Raw genomic sequence first — 11,456 nt, forward strand, 5'->3', positions numbered from 1 at the left:
CTATTTTCTCAAACTATGGTCCTGAGGCATAAAAAGAGGTCTTGTTGTTCTAAAAGACAGTAATCTAAAATAAGTCAATGTCTCTCAAAGAAGGCATGCTTATAATCATCTATATTTTTGAATTTAACTAAAAAAAATTATTATTTAAATTAAAAAATTTTAGGGGACCATTTCTCCCCGAAATGTGACCTAATTTTTTGGTCAGATAATTACAATTTACCAATATACCTAATTGTTTAACAATTAAGGTGAACTTTTATGGTGAACACCATATCTCATAATTATCCAAAGTAATTTTTAAGTTGGGGCAAAAATTTTGAATTACATTTTTATTTATTATATTGAGCTCCTCGGTACCATACAAGATATTAAAATCATTTAAAACATATTTGACAATTGAGAATGTGTTATACAAAAAAAATCAGGAGGAAGTAAGTTACTACTCATGCTTATTAGGGATGGAAACAGGTCAGGCCGCCTGACAGGGGCCTCTGACCTGGCCTGGTTTAGGCCTGGCCTGACCTTTTTAATAAACAAATCAGACTTAGGCTTTTTTTAAGACTTGTTTAAGTAAATAAGCCAGCCCTGAGCTATTTATAAAACCTGTTAAGCTTGACAGACCGACCTCTATAAATAAATAAATATATATATATATATATATATATATTATAGTTTAAAAATAGAGTTGTCAAAATATTTAAATAATTATTTAATAATATATTTTTTATATTCTTAATTCTGTTATAATTTTATTTATTTATAATTATAATAAACAAAAATTATATTCTATTAAAAATTAAAAATATTTATACATGATTACACTTTTTAAATAATAAATTTATTTAATAATAAATTATTACATTTATTATATTTAAATAATTTAAAGAATAGTTAAGTCTTTGAACAGGAATAAGACGTAATCAAAACTAAATAAAATAAAATTTAAAAATAAAATAATAAAATTATATTAACATATTTTTTATACTCTTAATTTTATTATTATTAATTTAATTATTTAATTACTATATTAATATATTATGTTATAATTCTTTTTATTTATAATAAATAGAAATTACTTAAATCTAAATTATATTTTATTTGAAAGTAAACATTTATAAAAAAAATAATAACAAAATAAAATAAAAAACTTATTATAATATATATATATATATATATATATTATCAGATCATCTAGCAAATAATATAAATAATATAATTATAAATAAATTATATAATAATATATATTTTTGTAACTTGTACGTATTTTAATTAAATTATTACTTAATTTATCAATTTATATGTAATATATAAGTATGTGTTTTAGTTTACTGTATCAGTAATAATTTCTATATTACATTAATGTTATAGTGTAGTTAATTTTATGTTTACTTGTTGCTTTAAAATAACAAATTAATGAAACAAATAAAATTAAATATTTTATAATTATTTTTTTAATTTAATAGTTATTATTGTTGTCATTTTATATATATATATATATATATATATATAGTACATTAAGTTTAAATTTTTATATTAAGTTTTATCACATATTTTTTAATTAAGATAAAAATTTAGAAATATAAGTTATTTTAATTTAAATATAAATTTTAATAATTCTTCTTATATTTATATGTTATTTTTTTGCATCTATGAATTTTATAATATAAATATTTTTTATTTACAATTTTTATAATGACGATATTTATTTACTTTTTAAAATATAATAAATTTTTAGCTGATTCAATAAATTTTGTAAGTGTTATTTTTTGTTATCAATTTTATGTGTTTACTGTGATTTTATTTATTGAATATAAGATGTCTTTATACAAACAAAATATAATTATTATAAAAAATAATTAACTATTTAATAAATTTATAAAATTAAATTAAAAAAATAAAAATATAAAAATTTTATAATATGAAAATATTTATAATTAATGCTCAAATAATATTTTAAAAATTATTTATAAAATTGTGTAACAATTATTACAATTATTTAATAGTTATCAATAATACAAATAAAAATTTGAATATATGTAAACTAATTTGATAATAAAATAATTATATTTTTATTAATATTATTCAATAACATAATCATTATAAATTTTTAATATTATACAAATTTTATTTTATTTTTTATCTTTTCTTAAGCAATTTTATTGGTATAAAATTTATAATAAAAAATTTCAGTGATTGTATTCACTACATCACAACAAATTATAAACCTAGCACAACCATATACTTTTGAGCCAAAACTGCTATCGCACTTATTTTTTTATTCTTGTTTTATTATTATCTATAGCTACTTTGAATATAAATATAAGGTAAATTATTATATTTATTTGAACAAGCTAAAGAGCAGCAAAGTCTTCGAATAAGATTAGAACGCGATCAAAATTAAAGAAACTAATATTTAAAAATAAAATAATAATATTATATTAATTTATTTTTTATATTCTTAATTTTATTATTATTATTATTTAATTATTATATTAATATATTATGTTATAATTTTTTATTTAGAATAAATAAAAATTATATTATATTCGAAACTAAAAATATTTATACACGATTACACGTGTTTAAAAAATAAATTTATTTAATTATAAATTATTATATTTGTTATATTTAAACAAGTTGAAGAAGAATAAGACACGATCAAAACTAAACGAATTAAAATTTAAAAATAAAATATTAATATTCTTTTAATAAATTTTTTATATTTTTAATTTTATTATTATTAATAATTAATTATTATATTAATATATTATGTTATAATTTTTTATATTTATAATAAATAAAAATTTCTTAAATATAAATTATATTTTATTTGAAAAGAAAAGTTTATAAAAAATAATAAGAAAATAAAATAAAAAATTTATTATAATATATATTAAGTAATATATATATATAATCAGACCATGTAGCAAATAATATAAATAATATAATTATAAATAAATTATATAATAATATATATTTTTATAATTTGCACGTATTTTAATTAAATTATTAGTTAATTTATCAGTTTATATGTAATACATAAGTATATGTTTTAATTTGTTGTATCAATAATATTTTTCATATTACATTAATGTTATAATGTAGTTAATTTTATGTTTATTTGTTAATTTAAAATAACAAATTAATGAAACAAATAAAATTAAATATTTTGTAATTATTTTTTTAATTTAATTGTTATTATTATTGTCATTATATATATATATATATATATATTGCATTAAGTTTAAATTTATTTATTTTTTAAAACATAATAAATTTTTTTAATTGATTCAAGAAATTGTTTGAGTGTTATTTTTTTTTATCAATTTTATGTGTTTACTATAACTTTATTTGTTGAATATAAGATGTCTTTAAACAAACAAAATATGTTTCTAAAATAAAACTAAAGTATTTACTTTATATAATTTTTAAAAAATAAATCAAGAAAAATATTAATATAAATTTTATTAATATAGAATATTTATAATTAATACTTAAATAATTTTTTAAAAATTATTTATAAAATTATATTAATATTATTATAATTATTTAATATTTATTAATAACATAAATAGAAATTAAAAAAAATATAAACTAATTTGATAATAAAATATTTATATTTTTATTAATGTTTTTTTTTGTAACAGACTTTGTTAACAGGTTTCAGGGCAGGTCAGACCAATTAAACATGTCAGGTCAGGCTTAAAATAAAGTCTTTAATATGTAACAGGCCAGATTCAAGCATAATAATTATATTACAGATCAGGTCTGTTTAAAGTATAATTTAACCTGTCTTAACTTATTTCCATCCTTAATTGTTATAGAACTATTCATTTTACTCGAGCTAAAAAGATAAAAAATTAAACAATTAAGAAAACTACATTGCTTTCTATATATTCATGTTGTTATACTTAGCAGGCTTTTTTCTGCGGTAGGTTACAAGCGTTTAGAAAAGTGTGCTTACTTTTTACCTATGAAGAGTGCTTAGAATGGCATTTTGATACAACAAACTAATCCTACAATTAGCACTTCTCCTTGCCTTTTGGGTTAAACATTTATCCAATTAAAGACTTTATTGGCGAGGGCCCGCTATTGCCTTGTTTACCCCATGCGGAATATGACAACACATTCAGAGGGTCCCATTTCCTCCACCCCTTTTCCTAAAATAGCCCCATATATAATAATATAATAATAATATAAAAATATAAAATGATTTACAACTACAGAAACTCATCCTTCCATTTGGCACCGAAAATCAGCATGGCGTTATCAAAACAACAAACAAATTAATTATTAATTAAACCACAGGATTTCCTAATTAAATTAACAATTTAAAAAATGGGTTTCCCACTTCCACAGACCAAGCATTAGCATTTAGCAAGCATTATATGTGATGGAAGAGAAAGTTAGAATTCTGAGAATTCGCATCCCTCGTTGTAGTTTGCGAGAACCTCTCTCTCTTTTGGTACGGTTTTGGTTGTGCCCACTGTCCTGTTTCGGTTTCTGTTTCCTTTCAGAACAGAATCAAATCAATCCTTCACCGCTCATTCAATTCATTTTCTTCGGTTTCCCGTTTTTTTCCTCAAAAATAAAAACCATAACTTTGCTTTTAAACTTGAAACCCCACCCTGAGATTTCGCCTCCAGAATCTTGATCCCTTCATCCAGAGACACCCTTTCTTGTTTTCTTCCCATTGGGTTTCTTCTTCTTCCTTGTTTGTGAAAATGGCTTCTAGTATAGGCATGATGGATAGCGCGTATTTTGTCGGCAGAAACGAGATTCTCACTTGGATCAACAACCGCCTTCAACTTAACCTCTCTCGCATTGAGGAGGTAACCCTTTTGATTTCTACCAACATTCATTAAAAAGAGAATATTTTTATTAGAAATGGAGTTTCTTTTTCTTTCTATTTCTCTAGTTGAGTGTGTTTTTTCTTTTATCACATTGTGAATGCCATTTTTTTCCCTATCTTTTTATTTTCATACATAATGGCATCTTACATTTTTCCTCTTATTTAGTAAGAGTGTTATTTTCGTTGCGTTTGGGTTGAACTGAATGGGGTCTTTCGAAAGAATGAGAACAATTGCTTTTCCATAAGCAGTTTAGCACCGGCAATTGTTTGATCTGTTTGTTGGATTTTCGTGTCCACATTGTGGATTTTGGGAGAAAATATTCAATGATACTGTTTTAGTGTTTCTGTAATTTAGATTATTAAAGCATGATATATCCTTTTTTTAAATTAATCTTTTTTTTCCCTCAAGATTCTACAAAATTGTCCAACCTGTACTTGTATATGCAGCGTGCACCACTAGGTGTGGGTTTCAAAAGAATTTGGACTTTTAAGGATGTTGATGATTACATTTGCCAGCTGCTAGTGTCAATGGTTTGTTCGAATGTGAACATCCATGCAACTTCAATTGTTTTTTTATAAGCAATTTCAATTGCTTTTGCATCAAGTTTATCTGATTTATTTTCCTTTTCCCTCCCCTTTCCCCATTTTTTTTTTCTGAAAAGCAATTTTGGGGTAATAATCTATTTCATTACTAGATAAAAGGGCACAATAATGACCGAAAAATGATCAGTTAATTTCTAATTTAATTGAGCCTAATATCTATGATGAAAATCTTGTTTTTGGTTTGGTCTCTGGCTTATTCGTTATGAACTTTACCAGGCGGCATCTGGTGCTGTACAATGCCAGATGATGGACATGACATATCCAGGGGTTGTTCCAATGCACAAGGTGGTAAACATGACTGTGCTTTAACTTCTTTTATGCTTTTCTGGTATTGTTTTTTTTTTTTTTATCAATGGAGAGTAATTTTTTGAATTTGGAGTTTGTTCTAGGTAAATTTTGATGCAAAGACAGAGTATGATATGATCCAGAATTACAAAGTTTTACAGGATGTGTTCAACAAGCTGAAAATTGACAAGGTATCTGTTCTTCTCATCACAGTGTTAAGAAGAATACTCGGAAGAGAGCCTTGCTTTAGTAAATATGAAAGCAAGAAACAATGGTGGGATCGCTTATTATATTTATTGTAGTATCAAAATCAACATTTCTTCTCCAAAATTTTAAACTTTCAATGGAATGATTTACCACTGGCAAAATTTTAGCATATGGGTAAATAGTGCATTTATCAAGACCTAGAAGTTCGAATGAATGGAAGTTAACTTTTAATTATTTGATACCATTCCAACATTTTTCTGCCCCAATTTACATCCTTATGTTCGTACCACTGGCTGACTGCAATTTTGGGGGCCTTATCTCTCTAGTTTTGTGTGCATTCTGAGTTTATTGTTCAATCCCAATCTCCTTACTTTCTTGGGCAACGCATTCCTAGTTTCATTGGTTGCATACTTTTTATGCAAGGGTGTGAATGTTCTTACTGATTTAATAATGAATGTTTTTCAGATTAAAATGTTTCTTAAGTTTGAAAACTAGTATATACTTTGGCATAATTCGTGGATGATATTTGCATTTATTGGAAAAACTTGACTACCATGTGGCAGCATATTGAGGTTAGCAGGCTTGTTAAAGGCCGACCTTTGGACAACTTGGAGTTCCTGCAATGGCTGAAACGTTATTGTGATTCTGTAAATGGTGGCATTATGAATGAGTATGCTCTTATTCCTTTCAATCCTTTAAACAGTTTTGACCATCTCTATTCTATATTACTTGTAGAAATACCTAATTCTATCATTTATTGTATGATATATGTCGAATGGATATTGAGTTTAAACATCGACCTAATCTATGATGAAATAGTGATAGTTGGTGAATAATAAAGTGCCGTGTCAATTTTGAATCATAAACAATACACTAGGGACTGAATAATAAAAAATTAATATAAAAATATTAAATTAATAAAAAATCAAAACCCTATTCTTTTTATTTGAGTTTCTCATAAGAAGGCTGTTCCAGTTGCTGTGCGTGGTGGTGACAGCTGAAGGATTATGCTCTGTGAGTTCGCTTGCTTAATCCAAATAGAGTCAAATTTTGGGAACATGAGAAAGTAATTCCAGTTGCTGGGCGTGGTGGTGACAGATGAAGGATTATACTATGTATGAACTCTGGTCTATGGTAAGCCACCTGTTTGGGCAAGTGTGTAGCCACAATGTCCCTGACAAAGAATGTGTTCAGACTTTAGCATAAGCATAGGCATTGTAGTTTGTGTTCTTAAATTCCGGAGATGTACTTTGAAGGGGAAAGGGATTCGTTCTGATCTCTCTCATGGGACCGACTTATCATACATTTCAAAACCAAAAGTGCGAGGGAGAGAAACTAAAAGTTTAAAAATTAAATTTTGTTTTAATTTTGGTCTTACTTTTAGTTTCTTTTAAATCATTTATGTTTATTGTTTAATCCTTTATGTATTATTTCTTTATTTATGGCATTGTATTCTGTAATTCACTGCTGATCTATTCTAGAATAGGTCAATGTTCCATTGTTCTCTCTGTTTTTTTGTTTTTTTATTTTTTTATTTTTTGTGGTTACACCATTCCCTAATATATTTTAACTCATGCTTATTTTTACAAATAGTTGGGTATGCAATATTATTCCAATATGTTATTGTCAATATATTTTATCAATTTTTTTCCTTTTTTCTTTTGGTAGGAACTACAATCCTGTGGAGCGTAGGGGTAAGGGTGGAAAGGACCGAAATGTTAAGAGTCTAAAGAGCTCAAAATCCCTGCAAACAAATACTATGAATCATTCTAGTTCAGGCGACTCACTCGGTACAAACAAAACCTTTTGTGATCCTAAATTGTTTTTGCTTTTCTGATGGTGGTTTTCCCATGTCACTCTTGTTTTTCTTCTCATCCTTTTTTCTGTTTTCCTTCTTTTTGGGTTTATGAATTTTTGAGTGTAGGGCCCAAGCAATTGAGGTCAAGTGGAGGAGCAGATGGGGCTAATTCTTCAACGGAGATTCAGGCCTTGTCCAAGCAGGTATGACTGAAGAATTAATTTGCAGTATCCTGTGAAAGTAATAGAAATGGCATACAAGAGATAAACCTCCTTTGAGCATTGAAGCATAACTTGATGCATATTAAATAGCCAAAGAAGCCTTTGAACTTTATGTGCTTCCAGACTCACCTGACAATCTTTTAGTACTTGTATTGGTTTTGCTGTTTATAGTTTGTCTCATTATCATTTAATGAAAAAACTATTTACCTTTATAGTTTTTCATTGTTCACTAAAGTTTTCTGTTTCTCAGGTTACTGATCTCAAACTCTCGGTGGATCACTTGGAAAAAGAAAGAGACTTCTACTTTGCTAAACTAAGGGATATAGAAATTCTTTGTCAGGCTACAGAACTGGAGAACGATCCTGTAAGACTTATAAGGAATGCTTGCATTGCAGTTTAGTTTATTTTTTTCAAAATGGATTTGAGAGGTCTATTACTTTTTGGTATGCTTGTGATTCATGGTTAACTATTTTGTACTTCTGCGTATATTTCATATTCTATTCTCATGATCTAGTCAATGATTTTCTTTCATCTTAAATTCCTAATATTTTTGTTTACTGGATATGGGGGTCAAGATTGTGGTCGATCATAAAATATTTCAAAATCAGCAATTTTAAAGAAAAATCATCCGAGCATTTATTTAACATGGTGTAAAACGGTAAAATCATATATTTCGTGTGTTTTTTTATTTTTATTGATGCAGATGTCTGTGGCAATTAAGAAGATTTTGTATGCTGCTGATGCAAAAGGATCCGCATTAGATGAAGCTCAGGAATTCCTTAATGAAGCGATGAATGGCGATGAAGCTGAAGCAGAAACTGAAGCCTGATTACACCCAGAAATAGGTCCTTGTAAAACAAGCTTAGTGGCATCTTTGATGACCAAGACTGGAAATCCTTGCTCGTGCCATGGCCATAAAGTGCTATTTAATGACATAGCTTTAGTTGCATGGTCCTTCTGGTTTCTTCCTGTAAGCCTGAATGGATAATCAGATATTCTGGTTCATGTTTCCAAGAAATAAAGCTCATCTCATCATCTTTTTCATCTATTCAAAGTGAACTTCTCAAATAACGTTGCTTTTGAAATGGATGTGGTTCAACCTTACGTTTGTCTGAAATGTTTCTCATTCACAATGACTCTATTGCTTTGCTATGTTCAATTTCTGTTTCATATAAATTCGTATGATGTGCCAAACTTTATAACCGTGCGCGCGCGCATGTGATGCCTCAATTAACGACGATTAGATCATTTAACAGTCACTAATGCCAACAAAGTGCATAGTAGAATTGTTCCATCTGGAATGATGTATTTTTTATTTGGAAAATGCAAGAAATCGGCAATTTGCATGCCACTTGAGATGGTTAGAGTGACTATTTTTTATTTTTGAAGAAATTGTTAGAGCATGTTACCCTAACAGTATTAATAAGTACAAAGTTGTATACACCATCTTGTGAGATCTTTCATGCTTGATCTATACACTTTGAATGATATTGCTTGGCTTGCATTTTTGAGAGGTTGGGAGTTAAATGTTTGATTGTTGTAAAACTTTTGATGTTTTATTTGATCTTGTATTTCTAAGTTCAGCACTTCTAAGGATTTATTGGAGAATTTGCTTTCTAACAAAGCAAGTAGCTAGCGCATCTCTTCCCTCTTCGAGCCAACCGTTTGACTTCCTCTAACGAGCGAGTAAACAAAGTTCACCACTTACTACGTTCTTTCAGAACCTTAGATTCCATGAAATCAAATAATGATCCTCAGGAGCAAGAAGATGCTCCCCAGCGACCCTGGGGATCCAGCTCACTATCCGCTGTTACCCCTTTGCATTCCTTCATGTTTCAAATTTTTTACTCGTGTGCACGAGTTTAACTCTTTTAAGGTTTTTCTTTTAACTTTTACTTGATTAAAAATTCATTTAATTGCATGAAGCCTTTTAAAAAGAGGGAAGGAAAATAGGCAGCTATGATCTCTTACTAAATCCTCCTTTATTATTTTACGATACTAAACTATATCACTACCCCAAGGTTTAGAAGCTTTTTTGAGCTATTAGGTTCAGAAGGAGGAAAGAAATATGCGGAATTATGATCGAACTACCTTATCGAAATCGTTTTTATTATTTTTTAGTAAATTATAGGTTAAACTATAATTTAATCCCTATAGTTAACATCTAATTTTTGTTATATCAACTTAAAAATTTTGTTTATTTATTTTTGTAGTGTTTTTTCTATTTATTAGATCTTTTATCAATGTAAAAAATAAATAAACATATCTAATTTTTTCTGATAATAATAAAACGTCTTTGTTATATATGAAAATTTTAAAATATTTTATTAATCATAATTATCATTTTTTATTAATCTATTTATTACTAGATCAATGAGTTTTATCTATTGATTATACATGATCTTAAATCATAAATAATAATCTTTGACTTAAATATTTAGTATTTTAATCTTTTAAAAATTTTATTTTATTTTTATTTAGTACCTATTTTTAATCTTTTCTAAATAGGTTTATTAAATTTTTTATTTATTAAAATAAACTTTAATTCTTATAATGGATAATTATTTATAAATTAATTATTAGAATTAAAAAATTATATTTTAATTCATATACGAGTATTTTGTAATGTTTTAAAACTTTCTATTATAACATTATTAACTATGTTATAACTGTAATATCCTAAATTATATACGTGAGTTTTTTCATGCTAGAAAAATTTAAAATTTAAATGTTGTTTAATCTATTTTATTTTCTTTTTAACGCTTGTGAGTGATTTAAAATAATTATTGCGGATGTGAATTTATAAAAAAATTTTGCCAAACAAAAATTCTGCATCATTAAAAGTTTAAATCTAATAAATTTTAGAAGGTATTTTTTTAAAACAAAAATTACACCTCTCTCTTTTAAAACTTAGAATTTTTTTTCTTCCTTTCTCTTTTTCTCTCTCACAGACCCCACCTCCCAAATTGATATATATATATATATATATTGTGCATATCACTCTAGCACCATGTAGCATATTAGGTAGATAGTGAGAAATGAAAAATTAAGAGAGTTGCATGTGACACACCCTCGTTAGGAATGTGATAAATTTAAATGACCAAATGCATTAAGGAGAAAGTTTTTATTCTCTTTATTGTCACATCAAAGTGTCTTTAGTAGCCTAGAGAAAACAAAATCAGTGTGGGGTTTTATTGCCTCTTTCTTTACCAATGAGAATTTTTGCATGATTCATAATGAGTCACTAACTTATCTAAAAAATTAAAGAATTTTGGTATATTTTATTAAATTTAAATTATAAGTTAATGTAATTAATTGGAAATTTTAATAGAATATTGTAATTGCTGAAAAATTGATAGATCATTTATATTTTGATAGCCGACATTTGAATTTTGAAGGGATTAGAAGGAAATTGGCAATTAGACTTAAAAAGCAGAAGTTAGTGGTGCAGGACACAATTGTGGAGACACGATGCTGACAAAGCATATAA

General features: G+C 26.4%; 1 protein-coding gene across 2 annotated transcripts; it reads left to right on the forward strand.

Moving 5' to 3' along the window:
• The first annotated feature begins 4,435 nt into the window (after positions 1-4,435).
• LOC113852716 (microtubule-associated protein RP/EB family member 1B-like) lies at positions 4,436-8,974 on the forward strand. Of its 2 annotated transcripts, none has more exons than XM_027483066.1 (8): positions 4,436-4,832; positions 5,672-5,740; positions 5,845-5,931; positions 6,511-6,617; positions 7,616-7,755; positions 7,902-7,948; positions 8,217-8,330; positions 8,670-8,974. In XM_027483066.1, the coding sequence occupies exons 1-8, from the start codon at positions 4,725-4,727 to the stop codon at positions 8,793-8,795; spliced, it is 798 nt and encodes a 265-aa protein (XP_027338867.1). In that variant the 5' UTR covers positions 4,436-4,724; the 3' UTR covers positions 8,796-8,974. The 2 variants fall into 2 exon arrangements, with proteins under 2 accessions (XP_027338867.1, XP_027338866.1); XM_027483065.1 differs by having other exon boundaries at positions 7,616-7,737; positions 7,872-7,948.
• Positions 8,975-11,456: the final 2,482 nt, after the last annotated feature.

The sequence above is a fragment of the Abrus precatorius genome, unplaced genomic scaffold (genome assembly GCF_003935025.1).
Source record: "Abrus precatorius isolate BTA unplaced genomic scaffold, Abrus_2018 Scaffold10, whole genome shotgun sequence".
NCBI lineage: Eukaryota > Viridiplantae > Streptophyta > Magnoliopsida > Fabales > Fabaceae > Abrus > Abrus precatorius.